Raw genomic sequence first — 24,927 nt, forward strand, 5'->3', positions numbered from 1 at the left:
GACTCCAAACGAATTCATGATCTCATCACCTCACGCTTGTGGGAAAGTCCTCCAGCTTGTCTCTTCACCATCAAAGTCTCACAATTCATGCTCTCTGACTTTGGACAGTTTTCCAAAAACAATACTCTCATTGTCTTACTGGGCATATTACTGCTATTGGTAAATGCTCCATTGCCTGAAACTATCATTTCTAAACCGTACTCCCCATAATTAGGCCCAATCCAATTTTTTGCCTCCAAATACTTTTTCACTGTCCCTTGAATATAATGGTATTTCTCACAATTTCATCTTCGTTAATCTTTTATTTAAATTGCTTGAAACCAGAAGTGATTTGGATTTTAAACTTTTCCAGATGTTGTAATATTTTCAGAATACATACCAGTGCAGCATCCCTAATCTGAAAAGACAAAATGTGAAATGCTGCAATGAGCATTTCCTTTGAGCATCATGTTGGTGCTCAAAAACGTTTGATTTTTGGAACATTTTGAATTTCAGATTAGGGATGTTCTATGGCAGTGATGGTGGTGGAAGCGATCTTTAGAATTTATTATCAGCCAAGCTTTGTATTAAGTATGTGATATACATTATTCCAAGTAATTCCCACAGCATCTTTGTGAAGAGTGTCCCATGATTTTACAGATGAGTAAACTGAGGCATATAGCAATTTGCCTAAGGTCCCATAGCTCTTAAGGAGTACAGATTGGATGTGAATCCACACATCTGATTTCACAGTCCATGCTCTTAAGTACTTTCTAATACTGTTCACCTGGCCAAAAATTATACCCTTGCCCAGGCTGCCACCATCGTTAAAAAGAGAATGGTAATCCAAGTCTCCTTGAAAACTTTGAAGACTCATTCAGAATCACTCCTCTGAATGTCCACTGAATTCAGCATAATATTCCATGTAACACTCAATACAATATCAGACTAGAATATATTGATTTAGAATTATTTCATATGTATTCATCTCATCTCCCTAATTAAACTGTAATCTTCCACACTAGAATGTCATCTTCTCAAACTGGAACTTAGGAGTCATGGAATGAGCTCGTGGCCTGCAACCAACATTTGAAAAAAAATAAAATAGGCTTGAAAAAAAAACAGCGTGTATCACTTTGTAGAATGTTTATTTCAATTATGTGAGGATGTGCATGCACACTTACACTAGGTCATAATGCAAAAATGTATTTAAGGTGATAGTTCAAGGTCAAAAAAATTAGAAAGCCATTGTTGTAGAGGGCAGACACGATTCGTTAGTCTTTTATTCTTACGGGGCCTATCACAATCCCACACAATACTCAATAACAACTTGGCTGACTGAATAAAATTACCTTGTACCATTTCTATTATAACCTTATTATTATGATTAAAAACTCAGTGTTGAACCATTTATACATATCATAATATCTATACATGCATACTCTTTACTGTGATCATCTTTATCCTTATATTGTCAAATGATTTTTTAAAATCGAGGCTTCTCTGTTTATAAGATAACGTGCTTAAATCCCCAAGCTACACTTAAGATTTTAGAGAGGTTAGTTTCGATTAGTAGTTCCATAAATTCAGAGTTAAGAAGATATGGTATCTTATGCAAATGAAAGCTTACTCCTCCCCATAAAACTAAAGGGGAAATTTTAATGATAAATTGGCTAAGCATGGTTCCTTCTATTTTATAAGGCAACTACATATCATTACTTTTAATATTTATTTCCACAAAGAATCACTTTACTAAAATTTGTATTACGTTTAAAAAGAGGCTTTTAAAAATTAAAATATCATTTTTAGCTAAATAATATGAAGCAACTTGATTGTACTGCATTTATTAACCTCACCATTTGAGCAGTCTGGGCCAGTCCAATTAGGGTCACATGTGCAGGAGCCACTTTCTTGAAGGTATGTTCCGTGACCAGAGCACTGGTCTGGACACATGGTCTTCAGTATTTCACAATTGCTACCTCCCCATCCTGGACTGCAATGACATTCCCCATGGATACACACACCATGATTAGAACACCCAGGGTCTAGACAGTCAGCTGGTGTAAAGAAAAGAACAATTTTATTAAATCCAGAAGATATCATAGTGCATGCAGAAAAAGAATTAAATCCTAATCTCATTTATATGAACACTTTGGATAATCAAATATTTGTCTACCATTTTCAAGAACCTGTTTCTGAAAATGCAAAGAATTATAATACAATAAAGCATTAAGAACCAGGCTAGTGCCATTTAGGTAATTGAGACTCTTGCAAGGATTTGTAATTTTCCTGAATTACACACACAGACTCTTGAGGTTTCAGACTATTGCTCTCTGTTCTGCCTAATCACAGAGTAATAAGTATTGCCTTCTCTATAACAAAATCTGTGACCGCTGAGTACTGACAGCTGTATGGGACCCTCACACTGTTTGAGAAATAAATGAGTTGCATACTCTCTTTCTTAATTCACTTTAATGTGCTTTAGATGACGAGATTTAATTTAGCAATTTGACTCAATAAAACTTTACACTTGTAGGGTCAATGGCCTGAAAATTTAATTCCAGAGAGTTAATTGCATTACTTTGTGTGTGCAGATCAATAAAATCAATTTGATTGAAGAACGGAAATGGTGCTTTTTTGCTTTCTGAAAAAACAATTCACCTGCACTTTACAATATGGTATCTGGACTCTCATCATTACACGTACACAGCTATGGAACAAATCCATGATGTCACATTTCTTTTCAGTAGCATATTTTGTGTACTATTCTGTCTTTCTAGAGAAGTCAAAATGCTAGATTTAGAAGCTGGCATCCATGTAAAAAACTATAAAAAGAAAAATAAAATCCAACAGTCTGCTGTTAGTTTCAAGGTACGAGGTTTGCTTTCTTTCTCAGAGTGAAAAAAGGGATGATTCACGCTGCTGAAAAAGAGCAAAGAGGCCCTTTGGTGTGTGTTCTTTTTATCAGTTAAAGTGTTAATAAGACAACGCATTCATAAATATGGATTTTTCAAAACCGCTTTCAAAAGGAAGCCTACAAAAGAGAGTTGCCAAACTAAAGATTACAGATATAATCTGTTTCTTTATGAAGACAACAACAGACTTCTGCAAATATTGACATGTTTACCTTCTTCACAATTTTCTCCTTTGTATCCTGCGTTGCAGGCACAAGAGCCCATGATACAAATCCCACGACCCCCACACTGCGGGTCAATACACTGGGTAGCCGGCACATCACACTCCGTACCCTTCCAGCCGCTGAAACACAGGCAGCGGCCCTTGGAGTACTGCCCGTTGCCACTACATAACACTGGACAGGCCGCTGTGAAACAAGACACGACAGAAGAATTACAGCCACATTTTCCACCGAGCTTCCGAAAGAAAAGACACATCGCTGGAACAAGCAATTTGCCAGGTTTCCCTCCTTTCTTTCCTGTCTCGGTAGTTTTCGGAATTACTTGTGTTTCTACAGCTTATTTATATCGGCTTAAGAAAAGAATCTAACTTGCATACCTCTGGAACAATCCGGACCCAGAAATCCTGGAAAACAATGGCAAGTTCCAGAAACGCACTCTCCATTTCCATGGCAATTTCGGGGACATTCCACCACAGACTCTGAAGAAAAGGGAAAGAAGGAACACTTGTTGTATAGCCTGCCTCTTGCAAAAGATAAACGGTGTCACTTTGATCTTCATTTACGCTAGATAATATGAGGAGTAAAGCAAAGCATTGTCACTTCAAATGCAGATTTTCAAAGTGTTTCATGATGTATTCTCCTCTCCCAAGGTAATTCCGGATAATATTTTCTCCCAGTGCTTCATAGTCTGTTACATATTCACAAATAAACGGTTCAAAAATAATTCTCATGTTCTACCTGGGCTTTAACACCCTAGGAATTACCCCAAATTGGTACAGATAATTTAGTTTCTATTAAACACAGCGTTTAGGCTGTAGCTTTGGAAAAGGGGGCTTTGAAGATTATTCTTACCTATAACAATGGTATTAAAAGACACCTGCTCTGCATTTTTCCCGTCATTATAAAAAGCCAGATGCCAGATTCCGGAATCCAAGTACTGGATAAAGCCAGCCTCATGAAGGCTGACGGATCTCGCCTGCCGCCCGGCTCTCTCCGTCTCAAGCAGGCTCCGCTGCTCTCTGGCAATCAGCCTGCTGCCATCCAGGAGCTCCACGAAGTCATACTGGGGGGAGGACGAGGAAAAATAGTCAGAAATATAAAGGGTGGCTGCTTCTCTTTCTTTTTGTTCTTCAAGCTGTCTTCCTTTGCTCTAACAAATACAGTGTTAGAAAGAAGGTCCTGACTGCCAGGTTCAAATGGTAGACGTCTCCTATGCATACCATTTACAAGGAGGATGCAAACTACCTGCCACATAGGGCCGGATCCAATCATCAGGGACCATTTTTTTTCCCCTTCTTGAGCAATATGGTTTTCAAATTTATTTAATTCTACTGACTGATCAAAGTTTGATGAGTTTAGGCAGTCTGGGGATACAAATATAAAATCTACATGAACTGACATTTCCAATCCAGCAGGCTTATGTTTAATGCATTAATTTCGTAATTGATATATAATAGTCATACATATTTTGAGTGCCCTCCCAGCCTCTGGTATCCATCATTCTACTCTTTCTTTTTTTTTAAATTTTATTTTATTTACTTTAAGTTCTGGGATACATGTGCAGAATGTGCTGGTTTGTTACATAGGTATGCAAGTGCCATGGTAGTTGGCTGCACCCATCAACCCGTCATCTACATTAGGTATTTCTCCTAATGCTATCCCTCCCCTAGCTCCTGACCCCCTGAGAGGCCTTGGTGTGTGATGTTCCCCTCCCTGTGTCCATGTGTTCTCATCGTTCAACTCCCACTTATGAGTGAGAACATGTAGTGTTTGGTTTTCTGTTCTTGTGTTAGTTTGCTGAGAACCATCATTCTCCTCTTTCTACTCACTCATTTGTTTAGCTCCCATACATAAGCCAGAATATGTGGTATTTGACTTTCTATGCCTGGCTTATTTCACTTCACACAATGACCTCCAGTTCCATCCATGTTGCCAGCAACCTAATTTTAGTGAGACCACAAGACAACCCTTTATGCTCTTCTCTGACTTAACATTCATGTAGCAACAACTACTGTTAAATCCTTACTCTGCGCCGGTTCCTCACAGGAACCCTCGTAGGAAGGCTTTATCATTTGCACTTTACAGATGGAGGAATCTGAATCTTGAGCTGCAGCAGGCTCTCAGCCATCTGGTAATGGTGGGGTTGGCGTGTGAACTCAAGAGCACTTTGCTCCAAGTGGGGTCATCCCTCCCACCCTACTCCACCTCTCCCGTGGCGCTGATGTGACCATCTCAAGCACGATGGAGAACGCCACGGGCTTTACTTAGTTGTTGTTAGATTGAAGACATGTAACAAGATGCCTTTACATCTTTGATCTAAACAGTTAATGGAGGGTTCTGAAGGGGTGGCAATAACAGGAAGTGTGCCTGACTATTCTTATGGACGGGTCACCATTAAACCTAAGTTCTCTTTTAGTAAAATTCGACATGAACATTGGTGACTGGAGAGTTTAAACAAGAATTAAAAATATAAAATGTGATTTTTTTTTTTTTTTTTTTTTGAGACGGAGTCTCGCTCTGTCGCCCAGGCTGGAGTGCAGTGGCCGGATCTCAACTCACTGCAAGCTCCGCCTCCCGGGTCCACGCCATTCTCCTGTCTCAGCCTCCCGAGTAGCTGGGACTACAGGCGCCCGCCTCGTCGCCCGGCTAGTTTTTTTTTTGTATTTTTTAGTAGAGACGGGGTTTCACCGTATTAGCCAGGATGGTCTCGATCTCCTGACCTCATGATCCGCCCGTCTCGGCCTCCCAAAGTGCTGGGATTACAGGCTTGAGCCACCGCGCCCGGCCTTAAAATGTGATTGTTATACAGTGGGGTAAAATTTTGTAAGTAGAAATAATATAGGGGATGTGAAAGATGCTGAAAAGACTTTCCAATGTAGTTTCAAGAAAGTTTTTAGATAACAATTGTTAAAAGTAGAGTGATTCAGTGTCTACAGACTGTTACCTAGTTTCATTCTATTCCTGAGGTGTGTTTATGGTGAAACATATGCCACAGTACAATATATAAATAATTACTAGAATACTGCATATATAAATCATAAATATTCTACTTTCTGATAGATTTCTTAGATGGAATTTCATCAGAGGCCTATTTAAGAAAAAGATTATTATATGAATCTCTTAATTCAATCAAGCTGGAATAAAATCAGTTGTTGGAAATACTGAGAATCACAGTTAAATAGATTGCCAGTTTACTGATCATAGACCTCTGCTGTTAATATTGGAGATAATTTAAAATTTAATTCACGGCTTCTGACTTATTAAAATTATTATTTATAAGTAAAACCTTTTTTTTTGTTCTTTTGGGTAGTTTCATTAGAATAGAATTCAGCTGTGAGAAATATATAAAAATAGTATAACGTGATCAGCAGTCAAAAACGTTTATTTTCATTTATACCTTATAAGGATGAAAAGAATGACTGGTGTGGATACCTGCCCTACAAAAATTTGACTGGAATTCTATTCTAGAATTATTAGAGGAAAACTAATTCAGCAGTTTTGAAAGGTGACTCTGTCTCAAATAAGCCATTCATTTCCTCATCAGGTTTAAATATTTACACATTTGCATGGCAAAGAGACAAGAAAAAATTTCTTTTTATGACCCAAGCATATAAACATTTTTCTTCCCTAACATTAAACACAGTAACTGAAACAGTCGAAGGGAGAAATTCTGAGTTTTAGCTGGTCTTTGAAGGCAAAAGCACAACCATCACCTTTATCATGGAAGTAACCATTTGCATCACACTGTGAACAATAAAATAAGGCCAGGGTAGTGAACATGATGGTGGGGAGGAGGAGCTGACAGGTTTGAGTATCTACCCAGGTCTAGGCTCTTCTGCAGAAGTGTTTCACACATGATTTCAGGAGAGTGATTCACATACCTCAAGCAACATTCCTACGTTAACACTAAAACCATCTGTGCCAAAAATCACCAAATTACAAGGAATGAAAATACTTAACCATCTTCGTTCTTAGGGCATAAAGTGGTCACTTAAGGGCAAATGTGAGTTTTGCTCTGTAATACTTCTAAGATGGAGACACAGATATATTTTTGGGGAGAAGAGGAGTCTTAGGACCTTATGCTCTTTTTAGGAAGAAATTCTTGGGGCTGACTCTTTAATTGCACTACTCCAGGGGAGTTATCATGAGACAAAGCTTATACTTGATAAAGGTTTCATATAAAGTGAGACAATTTTAGCGTGAAAGTTCTGCTTAAAGGTCATTTTCTTATGATTTAATATTAACAAATATACACGCTTTAAAAATCCTCGTCTAAAGTTGGTTTAAACTACAATGTATTAACAAGGTCTTTTGGAAAACCAGTAGAAGAAAAGTTTGCCCATGTTTGTCGTATTTATGCTGGTTACCTAATAGACCATTTAAAAACAAATAGATTTTGTTTCAGGTATCTTGGTGGTTCACTTCTGAACAGTTAAGATTAGAGGTTTAATTCAATTCTGGTACTAAAATGATGAGTTCTTGGAATCTATGAATACTTAACTGTGTCCTGACATCAACTCTTTGGTAGTGGCACAGTCTTGCTGTAATTGGAATATAGAGAATAAAGAGATTTTACACATCATCTGATCCAACTCTATCATTTTACCAATGGGCACTAAGGCTCAGAGAAGGGATGCTGCAAGGTCACCAAGTGAAAAGGTGGTAAAGGGTATGCTTAGGACCCAGGCTTCCAACTCCCATTCGACAAGAGCCTTCATGTGAATGCACTCAAATGCTACAGTGCACTTAACCATAAGGCTCTGCATCGCCTCCTTAGGCCACTAACTGACCAAGAGAATGAACTGGCATCAGGGAGAAGACAGCCCACTGATTCCTTGGCAACAATCAAATGGGCAGTTTTAAAAAGGGTCACAAAGACTGTGACAGCTCAAGCAACCATTCTGAATGGCTGGCCAATTTTAATTATTTCAGGTTGATTTATTTAATGTTCCCCAGAAACAGAGAAATATTCAATTTGGGCTGCTTTATAGAATATTTCATGTTTAAACACTGAACTCAGAAACAGTTGTTTGCTCTGCTGATATTGAATAAACCACAGGAAGAAACTATAATAACCATGATGCTTAAGAAAATGCATAACCTACTTAAACACATACATTGTGGTAGAAAAGAAAAGTGGGTATCACATGTATTATGTTTAAATACTAGAAGGATTATGAGAAAACCTGAAACTGCATCTTTTATTTCTCTAATCTTAAATGTTATATACAGCTTGCAGAGTCAACTAAATCTTTAAATAAACCTTTCAAGTATACAAAACAATAGGAAATTCTTATCTGAAATTATTTTCTGGAATTTATAAGTTACATGTTCACTATTGTGCTCGGCTTAGAGGTACATTTTTTGAATTATATACAAAATAATCACATATGTGGTTTCAATGGGAAAACAGTTTTTCATATTTCACTGGACAATTGCTATAAATCCAATCTGTCTACTATAATTGAAGTTACAGAGGACTTTCATTTAAGAATTTTTTTTTTTTTTTCCCTAGACAGAGTTTTGCTCTTGTCGTCCAGGCTGGAGTGCAATGTCACGATCTCTCGCTCACTGCAAGCTCTGCCTCCAGGGTTCAAGCGATTCTCCTGCCTCAGCCTCCTGAGTAGCTGGGATTACAGGTGTGCATCACTACGTTCGGCTAGTTTTGTATTTTTAGTAGAGATGGGGTTTCACCATGTTGGTCAGGCTGGTCTCGAACTCCTGACCTTAAGTGATCCACCCACCTCGGCCTCCCAGTGCTGGGACTACAGGCGTGACCCACTGTGCTGGCCTTAAGAAAACCTGGTTATTGTATCCTAGTCAGTGTCACCTATAAGATGAACTGGAGTCAAATCTAAAATTTAAAATGGTCCAGACTGGCTGGGCACGGTGGCTCATGCCTGTAATCCCAACACTTTGGGAGGCCGAGGAAGGCAGATCACCTGAGGTTGGAAGTCCGGGATCAGCCTGACCAACATGGAAAAACCCCATCTCTACTAAAAATACAAAATTAGCTGGGTGTGGTGGCGCATCCCAGCTACTAGGGAGGCTGAGGCTGGAGAATCACTTGGACCTGGTAGGCGGAGGTTGCGGTGAGCCGAATGCCATTGCACTCCAGCCTGGGCAACAAGAGCAAAACTCCATCTCAAACAATAAAATAAAATATAAAATAAAATAAAATAAAATAAAATAAAATAAAATAAAATAAAATAAAATAAAATAAATTGGTCCAGATGTGGTGGCTCCTGCGTGTAATCGCAGTCCTTTGGGAAGCTGAGGTGGGCGGACTGCTTGAGCCCAGGAGTTCAAGACCAGCCTGGGCAACGTGATGAAACCACATCTCTACAAAAAATACAAAAATTAGCCGGGTGCAGTGACACGCATCTGTAGTCCAGCTACCCAGGAGGCTGAGGTGGAAGGATCACCTGAGCCAAGGAGGCTGAGGCTGCGGTGAGGTGAGATTGTACCATTGCACTCCAGTCTGGAAGATGGAGTGAGACCCTGTCTCAAACAAAAACCAAAACAAACAAAAACCAAAACCCCAACAAACAAACAAAAATACAAAATTTAAAATTGGGCATTAGTACATTATAAGAAGTATACAATGCACAAGGATCGAATTTACTTTAATAATATAGATATTAAAAATATTAAATAGGGGCCGGGCGCGGTGGCTCAAGCCTGTAATCCCAGCACTTTGGGAGGCCAAGACGGGCGGATCACGAGGTCAGGAGATCAAGACCATCCTGGCTAACACGGTGAAACCCCGTCTCTACTAAAAATACAAAAAACTAGCCGGGCGACCTGGCGGGCGCCTGTAGTCCCAGCTACTCGGGAGGCTGAGGCAGGAGAATGGCGTGAACCCGGGAGGCGGAGCTTGCAGTGAGCTGAGATCCGGCCACTGCACTCCAGCCCAGGCGACAGAGCAAGACTCCGTCTCAAAAAAAAAAAAAAAAAAAAAATTAAATAGGAAAAATGAATACACTAAAGCCTAATATTCAGAACCGGGCGCGGTGGCTCAAGCCTGTAATCCCAGCACTTTGGGAGGCCGAGACGGGCGGATCACGAGGTCAGGAGATCGAGACCATCCTGGCTAACCTGGTGAAACCCCGTCTCTACTAAAAAAATACAAAAAAACTAGCCGGGCGAGGTGGCGGGCGCCTGTGGTCCCAGCTACTTAGGAGGCTGAGGCAGGAGAATGGCGTAAACCTGGGAGGCAGAGCTTGCAGTGAGCTGAGATCCGGCCACTGCACTCCAGCCTGGGTGACAGAGCGAGACTCCGTCTCAAAAAAAAAAAAAAAAAAAAAAAAAGAAATTTCACTGCCATAAAAATTCATATATGTATATGAACTAAATCCACAACTGCATTAGAAAAAGCATGTTGAAATCGTCTTACTCATCTTTCTTTAAGGATATAATTTCTTTATTAATATGTGATAACTTTTCTTCATAATTTATGTTCCTAGGTTATAGAAGAAGTATTTCTCACAAAATTATATGATATAAAGCATACATGAAAACTTTCCATTCCTTATTTTATAAATCACACTAAATCAGCATGAAATCCTCTGGGCAAATAAAATGATGATCGAATATAACTTTAGGCTCATCCAACTGTCAATTTTAATTAATCAACTATTACATGTTTGACATTCTTCTATTTACTAACACAATAGTTGATCTTGGGGAAAGTCTCAGTTCCAATTTTATGGTAGGTAATTTAAAAAACTTCTCTTAGATATGACGGAACCTATATTAAGTGACAATTTCCAATTTACATACTATGACCCAGTACTGTATTAGATGATGACAAAGGCTGTGGAATTGCCAGTAGTTCTCCATCTGTGATTGATGTTGTGAGGGGATTTTTATGCAAGGGAAATGACTTTAAAGTTCTTTGATATTAAGGATATCTGAATTGTTTTGCGTACCACACGAATATGATCATACTCGGTTATCTCTGAAAGCTCTCTTGCCTCTTTATCTCAGCGTTCATCATTTTAGATGAGGAACAGTGCTTGAGTTGATAAAGCTCATGTCATCATATTTATGTTGACGTTCCCATAATTTCTCTACTAAGAGTAAATCTGGCATAAACTAAAAAAATACATTTTGAACAGAATGAATACGTGTTTGAGATGAATATGTTATGCATCTATTACATGAAAGGAATAAGATCATCTGAAATTATCATAGAATCTTTGTAAAACACTTGGAAAATCCATGGTGTTTTACTGGGTGTTCAGATGATGCTCAATATTCATTAAGTTGCTCACAAAATTCAGTACATTTTAAACAGTCAAATCAGGAAGAAAATATTGTTCTTCCCACTACTGATTCAAAAACCTCAGAACAAGTAACCTACATTCAAAATTCTTTCTACTGTAGGAAGTCAATTCCAAACAGTTAACCAAACAGCTGAGCTTAAGAAAGATAATCATTTCAAAAAATGCAAGCAGCAGTTTTTATTTCATTGATGAGAAAGCCTAGTCTTACCTGAGTATGGGAAGGCGGTAAGCCTTTTCGGCCATAGACTCCTATCAATGCATCCTTCTGAAGAGAGATATTGAATTTAAGAAACTGTGGCTGATCAATGAAGAGCTGTGATCTCCAGAAGATCCCGGGAGGAACCTCTTGAATTGCTCTTCGGCCAATATCAAGTTCCCCGGAATCTATGGTATTATTTTCTTGCGTAAATCCACCTAATTTTCCTGAATGTAAGAGATTCATTGATGAAGAACAAGAAATTTTTTAAAAAACAGAACAAAAAAGGTTTTTAAACTTTTTGAAAAAGTTATTTTTACTAAATGCTCAAGCCATTTCATCTTCTGATAAAGTACTCTCATAAAATTTGCACTTTAAAAGCTTCCGTTGCTAGATATTGGTGTTTTACTAATTCTGATTTGGCTCGTAAGATATTTAAGTTCAAATCCCTTTGACTTCCCCCAAGGTATGCCTATGACTAAAGCTGTTTTCACACCTACAGTCTTTCTGTTCACTTGAAACGTAATTATCCTACAAATTATGTGTCTTGTTATTTCTTGGGAGAGATTAGGCCTGGTACTTATCAGTCATTCTAAACATATTATAACACTGCAAAGTGTAAATTAAGGCAGAACGGATTATGGAGATTTCTAAATCAATCCTTAAGCAAACAATAAAACCAATCAATGGCTTGGATTCATGTAGTTCTATCTAAACGACATACTAGGATGAATGAAAATCACCAGATGCTGGCAGAGAGGTAGAGAAGGGGTACGTGGGGCGTTGTGAGGGGAAAGGGGTCAGCTTAAGTGCTCACATAGCTTTTGGTGAAGGTTGTTTCTCTCTCTTTTGACCCTATTTCAAAATCACTTGTAGTCTCAGTGGACATGCTGTGTTATTTCTGACCACACTGATCTTTGATCCATAGGAACAAAACCTCTTTGCTCCCTGGATCCCTGCCACCTGATAAGAGACAGCATCTCATCTCTTCCTGCATGGCCTCCTTCTAGAAAACAGATCCAAGACTCCTCTTTTTGGTATGATGTTCCCCTTTTCCCTCTTTGCCAAGGTTCTTTCTCAGTTGCTCTGATGGGGGTCATGGTAGAATGTCTGCAATTTTCCATAAGTGGAAATATAACCACACTGTCTTTTATGCAGATGGGTCCAGGAGGCTGAGGAAGAGAATGAAACTGGGCAAATTATCTTCTATCAATTCAGCCCTTTTACAGTGATAACAATAGGAGGGTGATGGGGGAGGATCACTTGAGCTTAGGAGTTAAAGTCCAGCCTGGGTAACATAGTGAGACCCCCGTCTCTTAAAAAAAAAAGTGGTAACAAAGTTGACTTACTACCAACTTTGTTGTCTTTTTTTTTTTTTCCAAACATTAAACTGTTAATTCAAAACGTAGAGGATGTAATTTTAAGTCTGAGAGCTGTAAGCTATCTTATCTTAGCGATAAGGGAGAGAGTCTTCTAACTCTCTGTGAAGAATTATTACTTTAACACTAACTTCATTTTTACTGAGTATCCGCTATTGGCAGCACTGTAGGTGACTTAAAAAAAGAAACATAAACCAAAGAGTAGAATCTTACAGATTATCTGATCTGACTTACAAAGCTTCTGCCATCAAGTAGTAATTACCTGGTTGGGGAGACAACACCCACAAACTGATAAATTAAGTGAGACCCTAAAGCAGTATGACCCTGAGTACGGGTCAGAGAAAGGCACTATCACTGCAGGCTGGAGGCTGAGAGATTTCACAGGAGTTAAGTTTGGCAGTAAACGTTGAGGAACAGGTAGGATAAGGTTTCTGAGTTGGGATAAACATCGCCATCACAAGCACGCAAGTGGAACTTGAGAGGTGTTAGGTTGGTGCTCAGCAGAGAAATCCATCTGGCCAGAAAATAAGATAAAGAAAACTCGTTTTGGAGTCAGACAAATCTGGGTTTGAAGCCTGGCTTTGCCAACAATTAGCTGTGTGGCCTTAAGAAAGATACTAAACGTCATCTAGAAAATGGGGAGAGTAATGTAATCATTGCACTGTTATAAGGTTTGGGGCATCAAACACAAGCTGCAGTGTCTGGCTCTCAGGAGGTTTGAATGGGTTTGTCATGGGAGGGAAGTGAGATAAGGTTGGGAAGGGAAATGACATCTGTTTGTGGAGGGCCTTGAATAACAGGTTAAGGAATATGGTCTTTATACTTTATGCTAGTGAATTTTTTGTATTTTCACTCTATCAAGAGTGTTATTACACTCTTCTCCCTGAAGATGTATATATTTACTAGCATTCTGTTACTGTGCATGTCATTTATGGTATGCTTTTAAAATAGATACTTGAAGACTGATTACGGGTAAATTGCATTTCGATGCCTCAAACACACTTATTCTTGTGTGGTGGTGGGGTGTGTGTGTATAATCAAGAGAAACAGAACTGAAGATTACTAAGGAACATGACCTGCAATCACAGATCCAGTTTATGGCCGATAGGATCTGAAGCAATTCACAAAAAATTCACACTTACAGATAAATGTGAGGTTTGAGGGAGTACATCACTACTAAATGTTAGAATTGCTTTCCACCTGGACTACTGCATCCTACATGACACACGTACCATCAGTGGTGAAGGACTGCTATAGCTAAATGGAGACCCATTAAAGATTCTGAGCAGGCTAAAGGTGAAATGAAATCACTGTTTCAAGAGCATTACTGTGCAGTAACTGTGGGAAGCCTGGAAATGAACAGATGAGTGAGGACACAGTTGCAATAACCCAGGTATGAGGCAGAAGAGGGTTGTACAAGAAAACTCAATGAAAAGGCATTATTTATAATCTCACTTCCTCTCTTCTTTCTCAGTGTTGACAATCATGGTAGCTATCAGGTCTATTTTTCTTAAACCAATTCAGTAATACAAAATGATCTAAGGAATAAAATTTCCAAATTGAGTTATAGTAATCACTGTAATTTTTCCACACATCAACTCTTGGATTACAAACTGTAGATCATTCATAGGATTCAAAGTATTTATTTTACAATAGTAATACTTGTTTATTTCAGCAAAATTAGAACATATAGTTAAATAAAAAGAGAAAAAAAATATATAATGCTACTACCCAGAGATTATTTTGCTTTCTATCTAAATAGATATCTATCTTGCTTTACTCAGAAATTTTTAATTATCTGAGACCAATTTCTACTTTTCATTTAGGAAGCTTCTGCAAAGGAGCCTATATTTGTCATCAAGGACCTTTTATTGAGAAGGTTCAGGGGAGACAGAAATGGAACTAATCTTTACTGAGAACCTACAATATGACAGGTAGTTTCACCTATGAGGTTGTTATCATTTTGAGATGAGGAAACTAAGGCTCAGAGAAGTAAATGATGTGGCTAAAGCAACCGATGGAGTCAAGACTGAACTCAAGGTCTGCAGAATTCCAAAACCATCTGTTGTGTATAATCCTCAAAAAAATCTTTGCTTTTTATTAAAACAAAAATATTATTTTAAATTACTAAGTTTTAAATTTATTTGTCTAGTTCATAGAAAATCAGATATATTAAGTCACTGAAGCACCCTAGAGAATACAATTTCAGGATATAAAGTTTATACTTATTTTTATAAATTTTATACTGATAAAATTTATAAAACTGCCATGGATACTATAACATAATATTCTTTATGTTATAATTCATAAGTTCCTCATAAGCTTTTGTCTTTTGGTTGACTTCTACATGAAAACTAATGTTAAAGTACTGAGTAGAGCAGCTATTCTCTTCCCCTCTAAGATGTTAGTATACATATTTTAATATGAATATAGTTTATATTTAGACTCATTGATCAAGTATATACATTTCTAAGGCTATTATACTTGATTTTCATTAATAAGTTCGATCTACTATCTGAAGCATATGTAATTTAATCTACTCTTTTGGGTTGACCCTATTGCTGCTATTAATGGTTTTCTGAGTTTTAACAGCATACCTGTGTTTTGAAACTGGGAAGCATAAATTCATAACTGGTGCTAATTTCAGCATTTTTTCCCAAAACATGATGTTTACCCAAGAGCATTAGCTGTGGTGATGGTAACCAAGTTCTGATTTCTAGGGTGTCAGGTTTCACTGTCTCAAAGCCGTTTAATAAGCCAGGTATTCTTGCCTCGTTGCTTTCTCCACAAATTAATTTTGAGGGGTTAAAATCTTTCTCACAGAAATGATATGTGAATACATTGTTGTGTCGGGAAGCATATCTATTTATCCTATTAGTCCCATACATAGCTAATTTAACAGGTGGCTCTTTTCCAGAAAAAGAGGGTTCTTCATTTGTAAAACAAAAGAACCAAGACTGGTAGAGTGTGCTTGAATGGGATAGTAGTTGTGATGATTTTTTCCTCCCATAACGCAAAAAACCCTAATTAATCATAACACCACAGAATCTTCGAGTTCTAGTACCCGTGAGGTCATCTAGTCCAGGGGTCTTTAAACAAGGATAGGCATATCGCTAGGAAACATTAAAACTTTTCAATAAGGAACGGGGTAGGAAATTAATTTCTATTAATAGAACCTCAATAACATCCATGTGTTGACTTTCTTTACAAAAGAAAGGAATTCCTCTTACACACCCAAAATACTACCATGACTCATTGTCCTGCAGCATAAAACTTCCAGTATGCCAGAAAAAGGCAAAATTAAAAGTATTTTTGTTGGTGAAGCTTCTTTTATTTAAGACACCATAAACCCAAGGTGGGGCTTCAGTGACTTTCCCTGCTTAACATAGTTCCATTAAGGGCAAAATGTGGAGTTTAAAACGGGGTATTTCGGACTACTGGCATGCTTTGAAGCCAAATGTATCAAGAAAGAGAGATTACCTTTTTAATGAACTTATCACCCACCCCAACCACTGTCAAAGGATGCTTTTCAACTGAAGAAGACTTTCATGACTACCAAGAACACAGCAATAAGGTAAGAAACATGAAATGTAATGATGCTTTATTTATTCCAGCTGTCAAGGTAAGGACAAGGGTTTGTGCTTTATCTTGCTACCTATCTACCTAGAGCAGGGATTCAGAACTGAGAGGTTCTAACAAAATGTAGATTAATTTATTTGAACTGAAAAAATAAGTCAGACTTTTTCTGACAAAAGGTAAATTTGGGCCAGGCATGGTGGCTCATGCCTGTAATCCCAGCACTTTGGGAGAATGAGGCAGGTGGATCCTGAGGTCAGGAGCTCGAAACCAGCCTGGCTAAGATGGTGAAATCCCATCTCTACTAAAAATACAAAAATTAGCTGGGTGTAGTGGCGGGCACCTGTAATCCCAGCTACTTGGGAGGCTGAGGCAGGAGAATCACTTGAACCCGGGAGGTAGAGGTTGCAGTGAGCTGAGATCGTGCCACTGCACTCTAGCCTGGGTGACACAGCAAGACTCTGTCTCAAAACAAAACAAAACAAAACAAAACAAAAAAATGGTAAATTTGGTTTTAGTAAGTACTGACTCCGACAGGTAAATTATATGGTGGATATTTCCCATAAATTAAATGAGCTAATGAAATAGATAATATTTACAGCATATACAGGCATACATATTGCACATTTTGTTCCAGACCACCACAATAAAGCAGGTTTCACAATAAAGTGAGGTACACACATTTTTTTGGTTTACCAGTGCATATAAAAGTTATGTTTACACTGTACTGCAGTCTATTAAGTGTGCAATAGCATTATTTCCCTTTTTTTTGAGACAGGGTCTCAAAAGATGTCACCCAGGCTGGAGTGCAGTGGCCCAATCTCAGCTCACTGCAGCCTCAATCTCCCTGGGCTCAGGTGATCATCCTACCTCAGCTTCTCAAGTGCCTGGGACTAAAGGTGCACACCACTAAGTCTGGCTAATTTTTTGGTGTTTTTTGTAAAGACAGGGTTTCAACATGTTGTCTAGGCTGGTCTAAAACTCTTGGACTCAAGCGATCCACCAGCCTTGGCCCCCCAAAGTGCTGGGATTACAGGCATGAACCACTGTGCCCAGCCAATAGGTTTCTACAAATCAATGTATAACCTTAATTTAAAAATATTTTATTGCTAAAAAATGCTAATGATCCTCTGATCAAGTCATAATCTTTTTGCTGGTGGAGGATCTTGCCTCAGTGTAGGTAGCAGCTGATTGATCAAGATAGTGGTTGCTGAAGGTTGGAGTGTCTGTGGCAACTTCTTGAAATAAGACAATAATTAAGTTTGCCACATTGACTCTTTCCATGAAAGGTTTCTCTGAAGGATGTGATGCTATTTGATATCGTTTTACTCACAGTAGAACATTTTTCAGAATTGGAGTCAACCCTCTCAAACCCTGCCACTGCTTTATCAACTAAGTTTATGATATTCTAAATCCTTTGTTGTTATTTCAACAATGTTCACAGCTTCTTCACCACCAGTAAATTCCAACTCAAATACCCACTTTCTTTGCTCATCCACAAGAAGTAACTCCTCATCCATTAAAGTTTCATGATGATTGCCGGGTGCGGTGGCTCAAGCCTGTAATCCCGGCACTTTGGGAGGCCGGGACGGGCGGATCACAAGGTCAGGAGATCGAGACCATCCTGGCTAAACCAGTGAAACCCCGTCTCTACTGAAAAATACAAAAAACTAGCCAGGCGAGGTGGCGGGTGCCTGTAGTCCCAGCTACTCGGGAGGCTAAGGCAGGAGAATGGTGTAAACCCGGGAGGCGGAGCTTGCAGTGAGCTGAGATCCAGCCACTGCACTCCAGCCTGGGCGACAGAGCGAGACTCCGTCTCAAAAAAAAAAAAAAAAGTTTCATGATGAGATTGCAGCAATTCAGTCACATCTTCAGGTTCTACTTCTAATTCTAGTTTTCTTGCTATTTCCATCAGATGTGCAGTTACTTCCGCCACTGAAGTGTGAACCCTCAAAGTCATCTATGAAGGTTGGAATCAAGTTCCAAACTCTAGTTAATGCTAGTCTTTTGACCTCTTCCCATGAGTCATAAATATTCTTAATAGCATCTAGAATGCTAAATCCTTTCCAGAAGATTTGTAATTGACTTTGCCCAGATCTATCACAGGAAATCACTATCTATGATAGCCTTACAAAATGTACTTCTTAAATATAACTTGAAAGCTGAAATTACCCCGATCCATGGGCTGCAGAATGGATGCTGTGTTTGCAGACATGAAATCACTAACCTCCTCGTACATCTCCATCAGAGCTCTTGGGGGACTAGGCACATTGTCAATAAGAAGTAATATTTTGAAAGCAATCTTTTTCTCTGAGCAGTAGGTCTCAATGGTGGGCTTAAAATATTTGGTAGCCATGTCGTAAAGAGATGTGCTGTCATTCAGGCTTTGTTGTTCCATTTATAGAGCATGGGCAGAGTAGAATTAGCATAATTCTTAACGGCCCTAGGATTTTAGGAATGATCAATACGCACTGGCTTCAACTTCAAGTCACCAGTTGCATTACCCCCTAACAGAGTCAGCCTGTCCCTGGAAGCTTTGAAGCCAGGCCTTGACTTCTCCTCTCTAGCTATGAAAAATCCTAGATGGCATCTTCTTCCAGTGTAAGGCTCTTTCATCTACACTGAAAATCTATTGTCTAGTGTAGCCATATTCATCAGTGATCTTAGCTAGATCTTCTGGATAACCTGCTGCAGCGTCTACATTAGCACCTGCTGCTTCACCTTGCATTTTTATGTCACAGAGATGGCTTCTTTCTTTAAACCTCATGAACCAACCTTTGCTAACTTCAAACTCTTATTTTGCAGCTTCCTCACCTCTCTCAGCCTTTACAGAGTTGAAGAGACAGCCTTGCTCTGGAGTAGGCTTTAGCTTAAGGGAATGTTATATCTGGTTTGATCATCTATCCAGGCCACTCAAATGTTCTCCTTATCGGTAATAAGGCTGTTTTGCTTTCTTATCATTCATGTGCTCACTGGAGTCGTGCTTTTAATTGCCTTTAAAAACTTTTCCTTTGCACTCACAACCTGGCCAAGTGTTTGGCGCAGGAGGCCTAGCTTCAGCCAATCTCATCTTGGACATGACTTCCCCACTAAGCTTGATCATTTCTAGCTTTTGACTTAAACTGAGAGACGTGTGATTCTTCCTTTCACTTGAATACTTAGAGGCCACCGTGGGCTTATTGATTGGCCTCATTTCAATACTGTTGTGTCTCAGGAAATAGGAAGGCCCAAGGAGAGAAAGATGGTGGGAATGCTGGTCCCGGAGCAGTCAGAACACACACATGTATTGATTAAGTTCGCTGTCTTCTATGGGTGTGGTTTCTGGCACTCCAAAACAATGATAAGAGCAACATCAAAGTTCACTGATTGAAGGTCACCGTAATAGATCTAATGATAATGAAAAAGTCTGAAATATTTTGAGAATTACCAAACTGCAACACAGAGACATGACATGGGCACATGCTGTTGGAAAAATGGTGCTGACGGACTTGCTTGATGCAGGGCTGCCACAAACACTCAGTTTGTGAAAAACACGGTATATGGGAGGCATGCTAAAGCGTAATAAAATGAGATATTCCTGTAATACGATGAAAGCATTATAAACTTGTAATATCAAAGGTGAATTAATATGAGCAATAGTTCCATTTTTCACCACATTTCAAGCATACCAGATTAAACAAAGTGCCACTAAGTAGCAGAATAACAGTTCAAATTAGCAGTATTTTGCTAAGCCTTGGTAAAGTCTTTTTTGATATCCTACACAGAAACCAGTAAAGGATTGGTTCTAAAAACAGTGTAAATAATAAATCTTTTTCAAAGTAGTTAGTTGCTGATTCTTCGCTTTCACGAGAAATGTGATAAAACTGGCAGCTTATAGACAACATATTTTTTAGAAATAGATCACAATGTGATTTTTGACATATGACTAATAAGAATGTCAAATAACTGAAGAGCACCACTTAAAAAAAATTCTTCCATTGCCACTTATGTTGTAGCAAGATTTCTTTTGTTTATATTCATAAGAAAGGAAAACAGGATTAGAACTGAAACTGAATTTTGCTTTATTCTTATAAGGAATATTCATCTATGAATATATCAAGTATTTGAAAAAAGTTCCCATTCATCTCAGAGAGGAGGTATTTTCAATACATTTTCACTTTTTATGTTTTAAATTATCAAAATCTTTAACACACTTACATAAGAATTAGGTTGTTTTCAGTCAAATGTGTACAACTAATAATTGTAAGCATAATTTAATATAGAAGAAAACAGGTTTTTAAAAACATATGATCTCAAAAAATAAAAAAAATTAAATTTGTATAGCTATTTTGTTTAAGGGGGTCACAAAACTAAAATAGTTTGAAGCCCACTGATCTATTTTAGCTTTTCCCATGAAATATGAATCTCATCTCTAAAGTGCCTGTCAAATTCTGTTTGCTTCAAGTTATTACACTATTTAGAATCATTTTATTTTGAATTACAGTCTTGGAATGTGTCTTTTCTAAAAGGTAGTTGCAGATCTGACCTCTCATTCTAATCAGTGATATAGAAATATAAGGACATCACTGATTTTTCTCTGCAAAGTCCACTGATATGGCAGCTTAAATTAGTACAGCCTTCCTGTTTAAGCTTCTAGTTTGAATATCAGCACACTAGGGTTTTGTGAAGGGGCTCTGTCTTTAAATTCTGCACTGCTGCTTTTCAAGTCACAGCCCTTCTCTCATTTGGCCAAGTCAAGTGTGTTCATTTCTGTTAGCATTTTCAAATGCTCTTTACTGATGGTAAACACACCTGGAAGTCAGTGGGCCATTGATACAGTTTGATAAACTTGTAAATACTTGCACAACCTTTTCCTCTGAAGCTCATCAGTCCTCTTAGATAAAAGCCTGGACACAGGAGTCTTTCATCATGTCCTGAATTCCAGAAAACTCTGGCTTCAGAAGAAATAAAGAAAAGGCCAGTTCTAGGGCTCTCTATCCTCCCTTACTGAGATCACTACGTCCATAAAGCCCTAGAGCCTGAACCTGGGAATGATCATAGGAAACACTAAGGTTGTCTGTAGGTTTTACTAAAAGAAAAAGGAGGAAAACTGGAGGAAAAAATAGAGACAGGGCAACAGAGTGCCCTGCAGTTATTCTAAACTCAAAGCTTGAGGGTTAGGAATCAAACCAATTAAAGCCTTCACAGAAAGAGTGAAATGTACCATGTCTTCAAACACAATAGGGTATCATCTTGAAGGTTTTTTTCAGCATGTCCTGTTGTGCCTGAATGTGGGAGCCACTAGCAGTCTTTTCACCTACGAACTGTGATTTTTTTCTTTCATCAGTAAGTATGTGTCACAACAGTCTTAATGTCTTAAAAGACAGTTGTCAGAGTGTGAAAACATAAAGAGACCACATACGCAAAGCTATTGTTATTCCTCTCCTTCTTATGTGGTACCCAGTTCATATGTAAACACATCAGTGGAGTGAAAGTTTTTCAGATAATGCCTTTTAAAAGTACTTTGAACTGAAAAATGTTTTATAAATAATAGTTTACCAACCACAGATGCTGTGAGGACAAAACAGAAGATTTAAAGTCATATTGGTAATTAGGAGGTTTGGTACCTGTTTGAAAATTATTTTGTGCTATCGGAAAAATGAGTAAAAATTACAAAATGCTAAGTTGTCTGCTATACATATCATGGATTTGCCACCTGTCTATGATGTGAGTAAACAAGCCTATAATGACTGAAATGGAAAGGCAGAAAAGAAATTCACTGTCAAAGTCTAACTGCAATTGTTGTGGAAGGTAAATGATAATATCATCTTAAATCCCACAGAGGCACTAATAATTAAGACATCAGGAAGCAAGGTTAAGCATTTATAGAAAATCAATAGCCCACCCTCCAATTCTATGACCTAACCTCGGATTCATACCCTGACTTTGAGATCTCTGAGAGAACATATCTTTTTATAAACAACCACATGCCATAATTCAGCATTGTGGATACAGAGTGTTAGATCACAAGCTAAGTGAAATCAGACATAACTACTTTGCAAACATAGCTTAATGGACAAAATCAATACAGCATCTAATTAAGGAGCGATTACACATCGTAATAACACAAATACTATGAACCATATTGAACAAAACTCAGTGCTTTTGCAGCCCTGTCAGCTCCATTTCTCTAATTCACATGTTATCTTCAACCTGCTATCAAATCGAACTCTCTAGAGTTGTCTAGTACTTAAGAAAGTTGATACACGATGATCGAAAAGGTAAAATTTAGTCCCAGCTACTCGGGAGGCTGAGGCAGGAGAATGGCGTGAACCTGGGAGGTGGAGTCTGCAGTGAGCTGAGATTGCGCCAAAAATTAAAGAAAAAAAAAAATTAAAAGTTAAAAGCAATTGGAATTGTTTTGTTTAAGCAGCACAAATCATATGCACATATATACATACACACATATTTGTAGTTTTTCAACTTGTACTCATACAAAAAGAGTTCTTTTGATTGGAGAAGTCACTTGCCTTAGTTACACTGACTGAAATGTATAGCCTTTTATTTCAGTCTTTATCATCTGAAATTATCCTGTGCTAAAATTGGGCATTTGTCTTGTCTTACTGTCCCTTTAGAAATCAAGCAGGTGTTGAAATGTTCTGTCAGCGTACACTCTGCTTTTCCCTAAAGGAGATTTTCTAATTCATTGTAATAACTCGCTCGATTCCTGTCCAGCCTAGAATTCACATGCTCTGGAAGCAACAGCTGTGATCATCTTGCTTTTACTGCTGTATTCCCAGAATCTTGCTCAGTGCATGGCACATAATAAGTGCTCATTAAATAAATGTAAAATGAATACATTCTATGCATTCAAAAAAAGATAATATTGCTGTCATAAAATTCAAATAACCATATATAAATAACAAATGATGGGGATTTCCATTATTGCTTTAGAGGATACTCCCGACGCTGATTTAGAGAGGCGTCTTCTTAAAATTTTGCTATGAATTACAAGTGCATCATCTTGAATCACGGAGTGAAGAGCAAACAATCACTGACATGCATTGAATAGCTGTCATGTTCCAATCATTGCTTGGCACCCTGCATGCATTATCTGATTCAAACCCCATTGTAAACCTTTATATTACCCTATAAAGAGACACGAAGTGAGAGTGGTAATTTGCTTAAAGGCACCCAGTGAGTGGCAGAGCTTCAGTTCTTAGCCAGTATTCTATACTAGTACTTTGCATATACTTGATGTATGGCCCTTCATATACTTTATCTCATATTATTTAGTTGTATTATTTTCACACATTCATTCAACAAATACTTTGTGAGCAACTATTACATGCCAGAACTGTGCCAAGGGCTTGGTATACAGCAGTGAAAGAACAGACAGGATCCTTGCCTTATAGTCTAGTCATGAGACTAGATGAGATGCATTAAATAGTGCTAGTGATAACCATAAACAGTTTTCAAGCATTTACTATGTACTATACACCATTGTATGTTTATACCTTTGTATATTTGCATTGAACACTCAAGAGCAAAGACCATTCTGTGAAGAAAATTAGTCCCTTTTAATTGATGAGACCACTTCGGCACAAAGAAGCTATATAACCCAAGTAGCACAGGCATTAATGATCAGAACTAGGACACAAAACCTGGTGGTGAGGCTCATAAGTCTGTACTCTTTATCTCTGTGTGATATTGTTTTTTTTTTTTTTTTTTTTTTTTGAGACGGAGTCTCGCTCTGTCGCCCGGGCTGGAGTGCAGTGGCCGGATCTCAGCTCACTGCAAGCTCCGCCTCCCGGGTTCACGCCATTCTCCTGCCTCAGCCTCCCGAGTAGCTGGGACTACAGGCGCCGCCACCTCGCCCGGCTAGCTTTTTTGTATTTTTTTTTAGTAGAGACGGGGTTTCACCGTGTTAGCCAGGATGGTCTCGATCTCCTGACCTCGTGATCCGCCCGTCTCGGCCTCCCAAAGTGCTGGGATTACAGGCTTGAGCCACCGCGCCCGGCCTGTGATATTGTTTTTATATTACACTATGGTGTGATGCACAGCTAGACTGTGGAGAGCCTTGTAGGTCATTTAAAGACTTCTGACCAGAATCTAGGTCACTGAAAGGGCTTAGGCAAGGAACTGATATCTCAGATTTGTGTGTGAAGAGTGGATGAGCAAGACTGGAGACATACAGTACAGATAGGAGGCTACTATATCCAGTTGAGAGAAAACAGGATTCAGAAGATATTACGGGGTCAGAGTTGAAGGAACTTAGAGACCGACTAAATATGGGAGATGAGAGAGTAGAACCAGTCACTGGGCCTTCTGGACCAGTGATGAAGTGAACGACGGTGCCACTTCCTAATACAGGAATCCCTTCTTATCCGTAGG

The 24,927-nt window shown here is 38.5% G+C and overlaps 1 protein-coding gene across 2 annotated transcripts in view; it reads right to left on the reverse strand.

The window, feature by feature from the left end:
• Positions 1–24,927, reverse strand: part of TENM3 (teneurin transmembrane protein 3) — a 489,057-nt gene that overhangs the window by 113,146 nt on the left and 350,984 nt on the right. For both annotated transcript variants that reach the window (XM_030924209.1, XM_030924200.1), the window contains exons 6-10: positions 11,612–11,826; positions 3,968–4,178; positions 3,493–3,594; positions 3,107–3,301; positions 1,836–2,036 (exon numbers count right to left, since the gene is read on the reverse strand). In XM_030924209.1, the coding sequence (XP_030780069.1) occupies positions 1,836–2,036; positions 3,107–3,301; positions 3,493–3,594; positions 3,968–4,178; positions 11,612–11,826 (924 nt within the window). The remainder of the gene's footprint in view (positions 1–1,835; positions 2,037–3,106; positions 3,302–3,492; positions 3,595–3,967; positions 4,179–11,611; positions 11,827–24,927) is intronic.

This window comes from Rhinopithecus roxellana, chromosome 2 (genome assembly GCF_007565055.1).
Source record: "Rhinopithecus roxellana isolate Shanxi Qingling chromosome 2, ASM756505v1, whole genome shotgun sequence".
NCBI classification, from domain to species: Eukaryota; Metazoa; Chordata; class Mammalia; order Primates; family Cercopithecidae; genus Rhinopithecus; species Rhinopithecus roxellana.